Source organism: Lepidochelys kempii, chromosome 1, assembly GCF_965140265.1.
Source record: "Lepidochelys kempii isolate rLepKem1 chromosome 1, rLepKem1.hap2, whole genome shotgun sequence".
NCBI classification, from domain to species: domain Eukaryota; kingdom Metazoa; phylum Chordata; order Testudines; family Cheloniidae; genus Lepidochelys; species Lepidochelys kempii.
Window position 1 is genome coordinate 222,640,900 of NC_133256.1, and position 17,361 is coordinate 222,658,260.

The following is a 17,361-nucleotide window of genomic DNA, read 5'->3' on the forward strand; positions in this document are numbered from 1 at the left end:
TTACTTAGAGCCAGAACTATAGAAGAAGGCAAGGCAATGGAACAAAAGAGGCATATGTGCTAAATATATTGTGTTATAAATTTGCATTGTAGAAAAGTATTAGGACATGTTGTAGTTCATTGCTTACAGTCATCTTCTGTTATTTTTCTTTTTTTTTTTTTTTCTTTTTGTGTGTTTTATTCGGCAGGTTAACTGAAGCACACCGAATAGCTGTCAAAGTCATAAGGAGAATGCAATATTTTGTAGCCAGAAGAAAATTTCAGGTAAGCAGCAATATTAACAAGAGGGACAAATGAGAAAGATAAGCAAGGGGGGGAACAATGGGTTGGACTTTGAAAATGCTCAGTGGGTGCAATTGGCCCTTTAGCATAAGGCTGGGAAAAGGCCTATGTATTTAAACACTAGGCTTCATGCTTGCCTTCTACATAGGGGCAAATTTCACAATTGTACAGAACTCCTAGTTAACGTCAGTGTAGTGCTCCAGAACACTTCAGCATTTCTAGAATCAGCCCCATCATTCTTTTTCACTCATCTTTTTTTGTTGCACCTTTAATTTCTAGAGTAGTTTAAAAATTATCAGGTTTTTCCTTTTGAAACTATCCTTATAAAACTATCAATATGCTCATGTGTATTGTTTAACAAACAGAAAAGACTACATAGAGGGTCCTGCTACAATGCAGTTGTATATGAATTTTATGTGATGATCATCTAGTAAACGTCTGAAAAATAGACTGGAGAATAGTTTGAGTGCAACAAAATAGATTTAATTGTTTTAGTAGTATATAATACAATGTTGATTTCAAAATCACGATCAAGATTTTCCAAAATGACTAATGGTTTTGAATGCCCAACTTAAGACATCTTAAAGGGGCCTGATTTTCAGAAAGTACTGAGCGTCCACTCTCTGAACATTCACTTTCTTTAAGGACTCTCAAGTTATTCATCCAAAATTTGAAGCACCCAAAATCGCTTGTCACTTTGGGAACTCTTTTTCATTCACCTGCCTAAGGTCTAATTCCCTAATTTCCCATTACAATAGCACTTTTAGTATTAATTTAATTATGATATTCTTCTTGTAGTAACTAGTGACCTGATTTTCAAAGGCGCTGAGTACTTCCAGCGCTCACGAAGTTCAATAAAATATGTGGAGGCTAATTACTTCTAAAAATCTGGCTACAAGTTTCCCACACAGTCCATTAATTAATAGTTTTCATACGATTTTTGAGGTGATATAAAAAATAAAAAAGAGAGAATATGGAGAGACTAGGTTTCAAGCAGGTTTGACTTAAGCCCTAAGCTTCTCGGCTTTTTGAGCTAAGATCAAATGTAATCACAAGGGTCAGAAATGTGAGATGAGATTGCCATGTTCAGAACCAAAGGACCTGAGTTTGTAACTTTTTTTAAAGATATCCTAGCTTAGAAGTCTTTGTGTATTAGATGAGTTTGGGAAATCAATATTCAGATGACTTATGGATACAAAACATAGGCTAAGGTAGACCAGAGTTGGAGATAGATTTGGGGAATTCAGATACAGATGACTTGAGTTTCAGATGTGCTCGAATGTCTTTACTCAAAAGACACTGAATTTGAGATGGATTTAGAATGTTGAGTCCAAATGGTCTGGACCAAGGATAAATTAAGGAGGAAAGAAGCCCAGTATTGCGGAGTCTGAGAATTACTTGCAGGGCCAGCCTTAGGGAAAATGGTGCCCTGGGTAAACTTGTATTTTGGCTCCCCTGCCGCCTCCCTACCTACCCCGCATTGCCCCTGGGCCACGCTGCCTCCCCCGGCCTTCCACCCATCCCCCATCAGCCCTGGCCCCACTGCCTCCCCATCATTCCACCCCATCACTCCCGGGCTACACTACCTCCCCACATTGCCCTGAACTCCCTTCTGCGGCCTTGCACCCCAGGCCTGCCCTACTCCTTGCCTCTGGGGCACAGCACCACCCTGACCACATCGCCCACCCGTAAGGCTGGCCCTGATTACTTGGGCTCAGGGAGTTTTGCCAAATTTGCCAAATTTTCCTGGGGGTCTCCATTATACCCTTCCCCTAGTTGTACGGTATATTGTAGTATTTTTCAGTCAGAACTTGAGAAGGGATTGTGTTTAGTTGAGGCACGTCTGTGGACGCTGTTCCAGAAATTGGCAAGGGCATATGATGTTCAGGTCTAAGGAGGGCTACTGGAAAAATGGAAGAAAAAGAATAGAAGGAGAGGGATTTTTTTTAATCTTGATTCTTTCCAAACTTTAGACTGGGCTCAGGCAGCATTCAATTTAGAGTACTTTACAACACAAGGCTTTAGTGCTGATGATTTAGTAGCAGGGATAAAGAGAGTTTTAGGGAGGGGAAGTGAAATTTTATTGGGAATGAGGAGAATTAATTATGCACATGGTAACACATATTTAAAAATAAAAAACTTAGTACATTTAGGCTCTGGGCCATGCATCATCTGTAAATAGAGAGTGTCCAAAAGAAGAGAGAGAGAATTAGCCAAAATGCACTCAAAGCACCCCTGCCAGTCAATCCAAAGAGTGATATTGGCACTGTTTCTCTGGGGGAAGACAATAGCCTGCTTTTCTGGCCAGAAATAGTGATGTGTCAGCGTCTACTACAAATGTAGCTGAGAAAGCCAGGGGGGAGAGGGGGTGGTATGGCAATAAATTGAAAGCTTTAAACACACACACACACATATACCCCTACACATAACAACAAAACTCTAAGCCCTGTTGAAACCAATGCTACAGGTAACTACTGACTGAAGAGCACGAGAAGCATATTTTGTCATTAAGAGCTTTTGCTTCTTCATTTTACAGGCTTTGTTTCCACTCCAGTTGCATGCTTTTTATTTGAAATTTCGATATGGCTGCCTTCCAAGCATGACTCCAACACATACTGTAGGTGTTCTGTGCATGTGTGCAATGGTGCATGCTAATGGCTCTGGCTGAAGCTGTGGCAGAGTGGAAACAGACAACAAGATGACTAATGAGCTGTTTTCAGTTATTTTCAATTACTAGATTTGCCGTGTACCTTTTTGTTCTTGATCCAAAGCCAAAAGGCAGACATCTTGCCCCATATTTCCCACTGGGCTGATGACTCCGAAAATGCTTATATTTTCAAAAGCAGATCAGCTTTTTCCTCCCCTAATTTGTCCATATTGTACCTTTTATAATCGCATCCTTTTATGCAAATTACCCAAGCTTATTTTTAAATTCTGTCTCAGGAGCCATATCCAGCAACTGGCAGTTAGCAGCAGCAGCTGGACTCAGGCTTAGAAAAAGGAAAAGTCAGAGAAACCCCGTAGTTTTAGCCTTTTTGCCTTTGTAGCTTCACTTCTATTTTTAATCTTAGTTGTTCCTTTTTGCATCTGGACGTGTGGGTAGATATGGGCCCAAACCAACTCCAAATCTAAATACTGTCAAGCTTTGAGGAAGCTCCTATCGCACCAATGATCTAGACCAAAACCCTGTCACTAATCATCCCCAAAGTTTGGAAGAGTTTGAATCTGGATCCAAGCTTTATGAATTGGGCTTCTCTTTACTGTTGGGAATAATGACAGAATGACGTCTATATGGTTCTGTAATAAGCTGAGGAAAGTCACACATGTAACCTTCATTAAATTACATACTGTGGCGTTCTGTGCTTAAACTGGACTATGACGCTCCAGTATTTTTGTCAACATGTGACAGTGTAAAGGTGTGACTCTTATTGACAGTAATGGGTATCGCTCAGCCATGTTCCTGTGCTGAATATGCACTTCTGTAATTTCTAAGAATAACATATTTTTCAGTAATTACAGAGAACTTTGCAAAACAAAAAAAGCTCTAGAGGATGAAAACTGATGGTCCAACTGATATAAATGAGTGATGTAAAACAAGGGGTATGACACAGTCTCTCATATTACTCCTTTCACAGCAAGCTCGAAAACCGTATGATGTACGCGATGTAATTGAACAGTACTCTCAAGGACACCTTAATATGATGGTTCGCATAAAAGAACTTCAAAGAAGGTATGCCCTGTCTGTCTAATCAAATATTTGATTTCTCTGGTGCCGGCTGGCTTTAGAAGAGATGTGTACTTAATGAACAGTAATTGTCAAAAATTGCAAGCTGGGATCATGATATCTGCAAGGTTTGACTTAGTCAGTTTTTAACCTTTTTTGTATACAGTCAACATCCTCCCCAAAAAATCAAAAGGGAAGAAAAGAAATTGAGGTCAATAGTGTGAAATTTATTGCAGGTTGTGAGCATTTCTGATCAGTTCTCACAAAAGAAAAACTCTTCCAATAGTGACTTCCCTTTCTGTCTCCTCTCTATGACTCTCCATGGTTGGGAGAAATCATTATTTCACCTGTGCTTGCCTGTCTATCTGAATCTCCTATTCTTCCCCTTTCCTCTCCCACAATTACTCCTCTTGCTTGCTTACTTTTCTGTCACATACTTTCTCAACTATTGAATCAATCATGTGAAATTTTGCCTTAAACATGTACTTCTGGCTTTCAGCATAGGTTTGTTTTTTTTCTTTGTAGTGCATTGATGAGTTACTGAGGACACCAGAACCAGATCTTTCACCCACTGAGGCCTGTGGCAAAATTCCTACTGAGCAGGATAGGGTCTACTTTTTTCAAAATAAAATGATTTAAAATAAACAACACCCTGTCTCTGTGTGATTCAGGGAACAGTTATGAATATTATTAAGAAGCCATCTTGTCTGGATATTCATAGTTACTGGATTCAGTGCAATACAGGTCTAAATTGCTTTAGCTATAAAACGAAAACAGAAGAAATAAGTAAAATATCAGTGTTCTGGAAAACCACAGTATCAATGCAGCTTTATTCCAACAAATAGCAATGTATAAAGGGCGAGACTGCTGACTGTATGTAAATCCAGTCATGCAAGACCAGCATTTTCACTTGCCTTGCTGTTGATTTAAAACTACTGTTCTTTTGCATGTAAAATATGCATGTGTACTATTCCAAGCAGAAAACAATAAGTTGTATGATAATTCTGCTGCTGGCAAACTAAAATGATTGTCTGTTTTCTTTTCAGATTGGATCATTCCTTAGGGAAGCCTGGTCTTTTTCTTCCAGGTATGATGACTATATATATTTTTGTAACATGAGTGGCTCCATCATTCAGTGGAAATAACTGTTGGTAGACTAATGTAGACCAATCATACAGTCAATTGCTGGACGCAGTTAATAGGCCCAGTACAGCTGCAGAAGGATTGCTACCTGGCATTCATGTAGGGCTGCTGGGATTAAACAGAAATTGAGTACAGCTGTTAAAAATGTGTACCAGGACAAAGAGGCCTGAAAACTTCTCTTACTATAAGATTTGCCATATCAAACTGCTTTCTAAACCATTTTGGCTGGGCTTGGATATATGTCATTTACACTTAAAAAGGTCTCTTCCTTTCTGAAAGATTCTATGGGCTTGGATTTAGGATCAACATTTTCAAAAGCACCTAAGTCCTATTTTTGCAGAGTGACTTTAGGCACTTAGAAGCATCAGTCTCACTGAAAGTCAATGGGATTTAGGATTCTGAATGTCTGAGTTACTATTGAAAATGTAATTTAAGCTCCTAAATCGCATAGGTGTTTTTGAAATTTTTTACCCATATACCCTGTATTAAAATGAAAAATAACACAAGAAACAGTAGTATCTTGCAAAATGGAAGAAACTTTTAAAGGCTGACCACTGCAGGGGACCTGCAGCAAAGTGGAATATATGGTATGCTCTTCTTCCTCATAGCTCAATTGTGGTTTAGCTGTAGGGAAGAAATTGGCTAGCTTGCACACATTTACGTATGTTTGCACCCTGAGTTATTTTTTTTAAAGTGCATTGTGCAAGTGAGTTTTTAAAAATGTTGTGAGACTTCAGGGTTTTGGGGTTGGTTTTTTTTCTGTTTCATTTTTTTACTTTGAGTTTAATATTACAAATTATAGCTCTAATCTGCTATTACTTGAACATAGCATTGGAGGTGACTGAAATATGTTTTATGAGACAGGTTTTTGTATCTAAGGCAGAGAGCAAGAGAGAGATTTGAATGTAAAGAGCATAACTGTGGGGTAACATTCCAAAGAATTTGTGAAGCTGGGTACTCTCCATCCATGCTTCATTAAGCATCAGATCACACAGACAAGGCTACTAAAGTTTAGTCCATAAATCCTAGCTCCTTCAACCTATTTTGCCTATTTGGATGATCTCAAATAGCTTTAGCGATTTAAACAAGTGTTGAAATAAAGCCGTTTGGGGCCAAACCTGCCTCAGTGGCTGTCTGGGAGCTGTAATCAGCTCCATTCAAGGCAGCTCACATGCGGATACTACATTAGAAGCAAAGATTTTTCAGGGGAAGAGTGGGGTCTATAAGGTATCACTGGACTACCAGGAGCCCTCAGGTTCGGCAGTGAGTCCCTACACTAGTGATATGGTCTGAAAACCCCATCCTGGAGGGTGAGGAGCGGTGAGGGAATTCCAGTTCAAACTAGGGTCTGCTACAATTTTTTGTCATGAAAAATCTTGCCCTTCATTTTGCATTCATATTGTATTTGTCTTTGGAGAACTTCTTAGTTTACACAAATATTCAGTAATAGAAAGAAAAAAATTCTTGTTAGTCCATCTTCAGACCTGATTATGATGCACAGCTTTATTTGAGAGCGGACTTAGGATCACCAGGGCTCCTGGCGACATTTTATGGAAGTGATGCTTGCTGTTCCAGACAAGAACATTGCAGACCCATCACTTAAACAACTTCCTCTGCTAATCGGTTCTTGGAACAGCCTTAGTGCTGAACAGCTGCTCTGAGACAACTTTTCCAGAAGTAACCATCTTTCAAAGGTGATGCTGCCAAGAATGATGCCACTCGCCATAGCCTGCCAGCTCTACAAAGTTATGCCACTTGCAGGCAGATATGGCAGCACCCACAGGGGAACTGACAGCATCATAAATATTGACTGGAGAGGAGGGAAACTGGAGATGGTTCTTAAGGTTGCAAAACCTAAGTGTCTCAGTTATGGGTTTGCAAGACAAAGAGCAAAAATTACCTGATCTATATCTTCTTTTATCTGACCCCCTCCCTAAGTTCAAGAATGATGGGTAGGTCCAGATAAATAGTTCCAGATTTCACCCACCTCATTTTGGGTGCTGTTTTAGTTTGCAAAACTAAAACCAGGAGTGGTTTTGATTTCAACCCTATTTTATTCAACAACGTTCAGGTGAATTCAGCTAAATGGTTGTAGCTTCGCCCCTTTCTGACAGTGACAGACACTCGCACTTTCCCATCCCCTCTGGATACCTCGTATTTTCGTAGGCATGGCTGGCCAGTCTTGCATTAAAAAGGAATTTTTAAACAGTGCATTCTTCTCAAGCAAAGACATTACTGAGAATCTCCCTCGTCAGCAATATGGAGTCTGTCGGATTTTTGCATTCATAGCTGGCAAAGAAAAGAGAAATAAAAATGCAGGGAAAATCAAAGTATTGAAAAGAAAAATACAAAAAGAATGTTGCCTTCCCAATGACTTCTTTGTGGTTTATTACCAGCTTTATTCAAAGAATCTTAAGGTCTGATCTAAAGCCCATTGAAGTCAATGGAAATGTTTCGACTGACCTCAGTGAGCTTCAGATCAGACATCTTTTGAATCTCTGTTGTCAATACTGACAACACTACACATAGTGTGATACATACTATAGATTTAGTTTTAGATCAGCTTTCACAAGTGAATGACATAAACATGGACAAGATATTACAGATACATAATAGCAATACTTTGTGTTAATTAGAAGTAATTATTGGCCGTTTTCACTCAAAATTCCTTAAAGACTGGAAATTTTAAAAAGCCAAAAAATATCCTTTGTCAAAGATAATGCTTAGTCACCTGGATAATTAATGGTCAAATTTTGAAAAGTGCCTAAGTCCCATTTTCAAAGTGAAATTGGAGATTCAATAATATTTACTAAACAAAACAAACACCTATGAGATAGTACAAATAGTAAAATGTAAAATAGTAACAAGCCACCTTCTGCACCTAATGAAGTTCAGTGGTTTTGCATGCAACTTCAGAGAATCCCCATGGCCATTCAGGAGCACAGGGGAAGAATAATGCCACAAAAGATTCAGTGTTCAGATTCAAATAAATATCCAAAGGTTGGTGCCTTATCAGAACCGCTTATGTGTGTGCAACACGACTGGAAATCTCACCAGAAACAGGCTTTCTTGTGGGATTTTTAGCACTTCTTCCTGCTTTTGGGTTGACTTAGCAGGAGTTTCTTATTCTGTGTCATTCTGTTTCCAGCCAGTAACTGGAAGTGGAGAAGAAGAATCTTTCAGAAGCTTAATAAATGTGTTCAGATCAATTTGGCTTTTAAAATGGGTGAATATGTGGGATATGGGAGTCAGTATTTCTTAAGTACTGTTTTACCCCATCCCGGATAAAGATGAGGAAGGTGGGATCAAAAAGAAATCTGCCAGCAAAGAAAAAATGCCCTCTAAGCAGACATCATTTTATATAGATGCAGGCTGTTCTCCTTCTTGCCTCTGAATCTGTTTTTCACTTCTGGGTGAAATTAGTTCCCTTGCACCACGTAAGTCCCATTTTCAAAGCTAGATGGGAGCCTATTCACCACTTAGCTTGGCCCTCCACACACGGTCAAATTTCACCACCTTTAAATAATTACTAAGGATACTTACAGTATTTCATATTAAATTACTCCCATAGTTATTTTATAAACATTGTTATGACTTCGTGGCCAAATACTGGCATCCGCACATTCTGGAGAAGGTGCAGAAATACAACGTAGCTATGTAACAAAATCCAGTGTACTTCTGTTCTGCATCTCAGTTGAAGAAGGGGTCAAGATTATTTAAATTATGACCAAAATGATCTAATCACTAAGCCCTAGATAATTTTCTTATCTATTATTTTAGAGATCCCAGATGTAAAAGAATAATTTTTTATGGGTACAGCAGTCTACCTGCATGGACTTTTAATTGCTTTAAAGAAGACAGAACAGTGTGGTGTCTTCTATTAGTCCATTTCGCTCCTAGTGACCCACAGTAGTGTGCTGGGCTTGATATATTTTCCCGAGATTTTGAGGTACCTTTTGCAGTCTGGGCTACTCCACAGGTCACACAGCTCAAATTCTCCCTTTTCTACCTTTAGAAAAATACTTCAAAATAGATTTGAAAAAAATCTCTAACAACTTCATAATTTATAAAGCAATAGTTTGTGGGGTTAAAAATTGAGGCCAATTGCTTATCCTGTGAAAATGTAGCAGATCACTTCCAGCTCAAATCGTTTTCAGGCAGTTTGGAGGAGCTCACGTACTGAGTTACTACCCATAAGTATTTTTTCTCACTAATAAAAGAAACAAACATATTTTAACGTTCTTGTACATTATGTTCTGATGTGATATGGCATAGTACTTTAGTAAATAGTAAACTAAAAAAAGTAATCTTCTCCCATTTCACTTGTTCTTTTTCTCTTCCTCATTTTAGATGTGACATTCACTATTCCCTTGCAGAAAATGTTCCATAAGTGTTTCAATGATTTTATCTGTTCCATTTTTGGATGACCAACTTGAGATTTCTTGTTCCTGGTTTTCATCAGTAGGAGTTGTGACTGGTCTGCACCTCTGAAAATAAAGAACAAGGTGTCTCAAATTGTGCACGAAAAACAGGTGATACCCCAAGTTAGCGAACACTTCTGGAAATGTTAGCTTACATTGTTTTTAAACAAGTATTGTATGTGTGTGGGGGGATGAATTTAGGGTTGCCAACTTTCTAATCGCACAAAACCGAACACCCTTGCCCTGCCCTGCCCTCTTCCCAGGTCCTACTCCTGCCCTGCCCCTTCTCTGAGGCCCCGTCCCCCGCTCACTCCATCCCCCCTTCCTCCGTCACTCACTTTCACTGGGCTAGGGCAGGGGGTTGGGGTGCGGGAGGGGGGTGAGGGCTCTGGCTGGGGGTACAGGCTCTGTGGTGGGGCCAGAAATGAGGGGTTTAGGGTGCAGGAGTGGGCTTTGGACTGGGGTAGGGAGTATAGGGGGCTGGGGTGTGAGAGGGTTTGGGGTGCAGGAGGGGGTGCTTTGGCTGGAGGTGCGGGCTCTGGGGTGGGGCTGGAGATGAGGGGTTTGGGGTGCAGAAGCGGGCTCCAGACTGGGGCTGAAGGGTTCAGAGTGTGGGAGGGAGCTTAGAGCTTGGGTAGGGGGTGAAGGCTCTGGCTGGGGTGTAGGCTCTGGGATGGGGATGGGGGGAGGTGTTTGGGGTGCAGGAGGGGGCTCTGGGCTTGGACAGAGGGTTGGGGTGTGGGCTCTGGGAGGGATTTAGGAGTGTGGGAGGGGGTTCTCATCTGGGGCAGGAGGCTAGGTTGTGGGAGGAGGTTCGGGATGCAGGCTCCGGCCAGGCGGCACTTACCTCAGATGGCTCCCAGTCAGCAGTGTAGCATGGCTAAGGCAGGCTCCCTGCCTACCCTGGTTCCAAGTGGCTCCTGGAAGTGGTCAGTATGTCTGGATCCTAGGCTTAGGGGCGGGCAGCCAAGGGTCTCTGCACGCTGCCTGCAGGTGCTGCCCTTGCAGCTCCCATTGGCCATGGTTCCTTGCCAATGGGAGCTGTGGAGCCAGCATTTGGGGCACGCCCCTGCACCTAGGAGCCAGTCATGCTGCCGCTTCCAGGAGCCACACGGAGCCAGGGCAGGCAGGGAGCCTTAGCCCTGCTGTGCCACCAACCAGACTTTTAATGGCCCAGTCAGCAGTGCTGACTGGAGTCGCCAGGGTCCCTTTTTGACTGGGCATTCCAGTCAAAAACCAGATGCCTGGCAACCCTCGAGGAAGAACACATCAAGGAGCAGCATGTTATATAATAATGATAAAGTCTAGAGCTGAACTGGATGACTCAAAAGATATTCTCTATCAATCTGATAGTAAAGGTGCTTCCTATTTTACATCTACAATTATTTTACCTAGTCTAAATTTAAATAGAATAAGTGATAGGCATCTGTCACGTTCTTAGGAAGATTACTCCACTGTCTGATATTGACTAGCATCAGGAAGTCTTTCCTGATATTTAGCTTAAATTTTCCTTATGTAATTTCATCCCATTATATTTAATTATACTCCCTTCTTCATAATGATCTCAACTTTTTTGTGTGTTTGTAAAGTGTTAATATCTGGGTTAGCCAATATATTACCAAAAAAAAAACAAACAAAAAAACCCACACACACGCACACCCAGCAACCAACCCTACATTAAAAGAATGTTACTTAAGTTACAAAGTAAAAAACACAAAAGTTAGGAAGTTTCCGATTTACAGTTGTCTGTCCAACCTTTTCCTACTCTTTACAAAGGCAAATAATCTAGTATGCAGAAGAAGAAATGGGGGGATGAAATACTATATTTTGAAAAGACTGTAGAGGAATACTATAAAAACAAGATAGAAATTAAATACATTAGAACAGTGTTATTCGAGCTAGTGCCCATCCTTCTGCGACAAGGCTTCCCAGATTGACTACACACCCAGTTTACTTTTATGAAAAGACTGCAGCGTTTATTAGAGGGCAATACTTATAAATTACAGCTGAAATACCTAACTAAATGGAGGCTAACCAGAAGGAGGAAAGATTACAGCCTTCTGTGAGATACAGAGCATGCATGTCAGAAAAGTGAAAGCCATGCCACAGCTGACTGAGCATTGCATGACATGTCTTTCACTTCACTTGAGAGGAATGCCACAAAATAGCTGCACTCCTTTCCAACCGTTTGTCTAAACAATTCCTGTTTTCTTGTTTTCTCTCCTATATAGTGACTGGAGTAGTTAAAATGAGAAATATTATTAAGTTGTTTAGTTTTTGTTTAGATAGCTTGTACATATATGAATTGTATAATTAGAGCTGGTTAGGAAATTATTTTTCCCAGGAAAATTTTCAACAATTTTTTTAATTAATTTTGATCAAACGTTTTCTTTAGATTTTGGGGAGTTTTGCAGAAACCCCCAAAAATGATTGTTGTGGGGGGTTCAGCAAGTGAAAACTGAGAAATATGGGCTCAAAACCCACAAAAATGTCAGTATTTTGTCTGCCAAAAATTGCACTTTTTCAATTAAAAACCAAAATATGGTGTTGACATAAACTTTCTGTTTCAGCAAAAGACTCTTCCATACAAAAACAGGTTTTGAGGGAAAACATTTTACCGGTCCTACGTATAACTTATTGATTAAGTTGTGAATCTAGAGTTCCCTACTGAATGTTAGAAATGCACATAGCATCTCTGCCTCTGGATTTCATTTCATCTGAAAGCTGTGTAAAGTTTCCTATAGTCTGTTGACTTGTGCCTTTGAGGATGGTCATGTGCAGTTCTACCAAAAAGTGTTTACTATGTAAAGATATTTAAAATGTAAATAGGGTCTTGCCTACTTGAGATGGGTAGGAAGTTAAGATTTGGGATAGAGAGCTCTGATCTCCCCACTTCTATTCAACCACACCCCAATGGTCTGTGAAGCACAGATTTAGAAAACATGCGTATTTGTCCTAATACACATGTTAGGGGATGTTAGGATTCTACATACTTGCAATTAAATGTATATGCTCCTGTGTATCTAACAAATCCGCAAATTATTTCACTTTTGGTGGAGATGAGCCAAACCAGGAACCTTGAATTCAAGTTTCAGAGGTTTATGAGTTCTTTAATTAATTAATTGTCCAAATAGCACACATCTCTGGATCCAGCCAGGCCACTCTGCCCACAAAATGCCTCCAACCGTATTTGTGTTGTCTACTTGTGTGGAAAGATTGGTGACCTGCTAGCTGCCTCCCCAGTTTCTTTGATAAAACTTCTCTCCTATCCAATATCTCGAGAAGGCTGCCAGACAGGGCCACTGCCCTCCTAAAATCTCAGCGTGTTTTTGTGGGAGAGGGGTGGCCAATAAGTATCCCTCCTCCCAAACACACAATAGTAGAACAATGCACAAGAGCTGCTCCCTGCTGTGGCCACACACACTAAGAAAAAAGGGGCTACATAGCTTCTGGTTAACCGTTTGGCGCAGCCAGTCAGGCAATTACAACCAAATAGATTGTGGCTCCTGGGCCAAACCTCAAGCAACCAATCCAGCTCAACGTGTGAAAAGGGAATGTAAACATGAGTGTGCAAAGGTCACATTTCTAATAGCAAACTGTTTGTGTGCATGTTTTCCATCAGAAATTTGCAAAATTTTGCTTTTGTTTTGTGAAAAAAAAATCATAAATTTGAAAGCAAGCATTTTAGTTCATTGGGTGAAAATGACAGACTTAAGGTCCTAAGTCACCTCATTGAAGTATGGAAATTTAGGGCTGGAAAGGACCACAAGAGACCATCTAGTCCAGCTCACTGAGCTGAAGTAAAACTAAGTATACCTAGCTGGGGAAGACATTTGTCTGGTTTTAAGCCAGACAGTCCTAGTTCATGGAGTACTGTCCCTGTCCAGTATCGATTTAGCACTGACATGCCTTTGGCCGCTGAAAAGGAGAGGGAAGAGGAATCGACTGGATGCAGGAGGGCAGGGGCAGTGGTGGGGGTGTGGATGGGAATAGAAACAGGGGAGACGCCTTCATGTGAAGTGAAGCGGGTGGAGACGAGCTCACACAGGCAGGGGCATGGATGTCTTGTATTCTGGGGATGCGCCAGTGGCTACTGTATACCTAGCCGATCCATGTTAGGTGCTATTGAAATTTTTACCCATTATGAATATTTTTTGCAGCTCATAATACAATTATTATTTCTGATTTGTTACTGTAGTGCTTAGAGGTCCCAAACAAGAATGGTGGCCCCACTGTGTTAGACACTATACAAACATAAGAGAAAGGCCCTGCTTTGAACAGTTTCCACTTTTAGGTACCAATCCTTCAGTTCAAGATCAGGGCCTACACAGGCCAGACGGAGAAAGGGTAGGAAGAGAAATGGGGACAAAGAGAGATATAATGACTTGCCCAGTGTCATACAAGTGGGTCAGCTGGGAATAGAGCCCAGGTGAGTGTCTTGTCCAGTAGACAATACTGCCTGTCACATTTATAAATGTGAAAACATAATATGTGTTCTTATATAAAAGTATGCATGACTATACAGTTAATATACACACATTGTGTAAGTGGTACATATAGATATATGTACACACACATTTTACATGTGTACCCAATCCCTCTTTCACTCATACAGTCTATGAAATAAAAATTACTTATTGCACTCCTGTCATCAATATCACCCTAACTTTTTACTAGCTTCTATTTTGCTTTAAATCCAATTAAATATACTTCTTAGTTTCAGCTTATTCTTTGTCTGAAGACTGTCACAATTTTTTTCTTTTAGAAAAAGGGGTAGACAAAGGATACTATACTGTAGGAGCCAGACTGATCCGGTTAGAGGATAAGGTAAGTGTATGAAAGCTTTTTTTTTTTCCCCTGGCTAATGATATCTGATCTACAGGACTGCAAGATAATATCTTTGCATGATTTACTTTAGAACTATGGGGCACCATAATCAAGAAAAATATCCTAATTTTTGTAAGGGATTTGATGAAGTTACATGCTTATGTTGTTAGCACTTTTAACCATTTAACTGCCGGGAAAACTTGATTCTCGATTTCAAGTAGTAATACTTCCATGTTAAAGGTAGGTTGCATAAGTCTGGTAGACAAATACTGCATAGTGACAAGGTGTCTGTCATACCAGAATTAGTATATTAAAGATACTAGAGAGGCCATTATCAGCACTATTTGTAAATAGCAACAGTTGATATCTCAGTTTTATCATAGCAGACATTCTCCACTACAGCTTGTTTTAGCATTTGAGACAAAGCCTGTCTGTGATCAAGGATATCTCCATCAAGTTGTTCATTTAGTTGTTTCTTTTTTTAATTATGTGAAGGGGGGGAAGCTTTGGCTCTTCTTAAGAAACCACAGTGCACCTTACAAAAATTATGTCGAAATGATACAAAGGTGAAATTCCACCAGCCACCTAATGTTGAAGGAACTTTATCATAACATGAAAATATGCAATGCTGTGATCTTGGATAACTGATTTACCTAGAATTTTAGTTTCTTGGACCTGAATGGGTTGTGTCCCAATGATAGTCTACTTCAGGGTCAAAAGAAACAATATATAGTAGGTCTGGAAATATCGTATATGAAGGATATCTGTGACAATGCTTCCATCAATTTGTGTGAGAAATAATTCCAAAAATTCAAAGAGCTATTGTTTTACTAAATTAGTAGTATGTATGCTTCAGACTCCTCCATGTTATGAAGGAGAGAAATCAGTGTGTCATTACTGCTTCTGCCGCTAGTCCAGCCTCAAGGCTTTATTGGCAATGGCTTCAGAAATTTTAATTTGAGATTCTCAGTGGTAGCTGGCTGGAAGAGGTAGAATGGTGTAACAGATGGAATATCATGGGAAGTTCTCCCAGTCAATAACTTGCTATATTGAATAATCAGCTTTACAGATCTTGTTCTTGTAGCTTAAACATATGCAAGCAAATTCTAGCAGTTTCCCAAAGGCTTTTATTTTCATCCACTTTGCATCAACATAAAAGTTTCAAGGCGGTAAAATAATGAGGGATTTACATTATCATTTTAAATGCCCACTATGAGCATGTATTGCCCATCTATTGCATGGGTTTATTTTGGAACCTATTTTGCAGAGTTCTTGGAACAGCATCTAAACTAGCTCAAAAATCCATGATAAAGCCATATTAACATTGATCATATATAAATAAGATTTAAATATTGTTGTTGCGAGCTCAGTTTCAACTGGGGTTTGGGCAAGGCCTAACTGCTTTTCTGATTGATTGATTGATTGATTCTAGCATAGCATTTTAACTTTCCACATGTTGTACTGGAACTGCTGATTTCTATCTCTATATTTATTTTCTTCAGAACAATGAAGGGAATAAAAACGTATGAAGATAATTTATTAGGTGAACCTGCAAAATGTATGCAGTGTTTCCAGCTTCCTTTATGTGGTCAGAACAAACTACAAATACAAAATAAAGGCAAGCAGTGAGGTCTGCCCCACAATGAAAGCTAAATTGTTTGCTTTTTTCGGTACAACTTAACTTTCATTCGTTGTTCATGACATCCGTCGTATATCAAGAAGGTAACTATGGTATGCAAAAAAAGACAAACCTTTCTTGTTTGCTTTTTTTTTAAATGAGTGAGTATGTTTGCATCTTTTTTGCACACAAGGCTAAAATATGTATGTTTACATAGTAGGAACAAAGTTAGGCTTCCCAGATATCCCTGTTTTCATGGGACAATAGAAACTACCACATCCTGCTGTCAAACTACTTCCCCTCAACCATTTTCCCATATCACACCAATTCTTGTTTTAAATGGTTTTCCCTATGGTAAGTACTGTGTACCCACATTTGAAACAATTGGGAGTCAGGAAGGGCAAAGCAGTCTTCAGTCTCTCAGCAGAATAAACGGAGTGGGGGCATGTCTTACGTGAGGCTCCAGCTGGTCATGAAAAATGACCTGCCCCTTGGAACTTGGAAACCTTTGGGATAAACCCCATCCCCCTAGAGAAATTGTTTTAACATGCACTCACCCGTGGCAGACATGGCAGCCTCCCAATCAAGTGACACATCTGATAAAACGGCACACTTTTGGACAAAGGCTAATTGGTTTAGACTGATAAAAATGCAGCTATGGATTTTTATTTTTTATCCAATTAAAATTTTGTCTCAGTGAGCAGTTAACGTGTTTCTGCTCCAGACTGGTCTTTCCCACCAGCATTTTCTAGTAGATTGCTTTTACCTTTATGTGCAAAAGAGAATTACACATAATTCATCCATACAGAGGGTTGTGCGTTGTTCTACATAGAGCTGTAGTAATTGTCTGTTTCCAATGTTTCAGAGAGAAACGAGGTATTTTTTGATGCTGAGGATGGACTTTAGTCTCTTTAGTTTAAAGGTTTCTTACTGTTTTGGTTTAAGCTTCTCAACCTGCCAAGTACAGGACATAATTTAGGACAAAGACCCCCCCCCCCCAAAAGGTGAATAAGTAACAGCAGTGCAAGAAGCTTCCAAAGAGCCAAAAAAATGGGTTCTTTTTCTTTAACATGAATAACATTGTCTGTAACCTCAGGTTTAATCACTGTCAGTGCTTCTGAAGTAATCTTACAGTAATAGAAGTGTGATAAGAACAGGTTTGTGCAGGATGGAATAGTGAGTTTACATGAAGGAGAGTTAACGTATACTTGCATAACTTAGTTTTAAACACTCAAAGCCTGGTGGGAGAGGGATAAAACACATGGTGGCAGTTTCCAGCCAATATGTAAAAACCCTTCTGGCAACATTAGTGCTATGTAAGGCTTTACTCCTTCATTAACATGGCAT

General features: G+C 39.9%; 1 protein-coding gene across 1 annotated transcript in view; it reads left to right on the forward strand.

The window, feature by feature from the left end:
• The window catches only part of LOC140907760 (potassium voltage-gated channel subfamily KQT member 1-like), a 744,155-nt gene that overhangs the window by 441,723 nt on the left and 285,071 nt on the right, over positions 1-17,361 (forward strand). The window contains exons 16-19 of the mRNA XM_073334512.1: positions 188-263; positions 3,917-4,011; positions 5,052-5,092; positions 14,335-14,396. Of these exons, the coding sequence (XP_073190613.1) occupies positions 188-263; positions 3,917-4,011; positions 5,052-5,092; positions 14,335-14,396 (274 nt within the window). The remainder of the gene's footprint in view (positions 1-187; positions 264-3,916; positions 4,012-5,051; positions 5,093-14,334; positions 14,397-17,361) is intronic.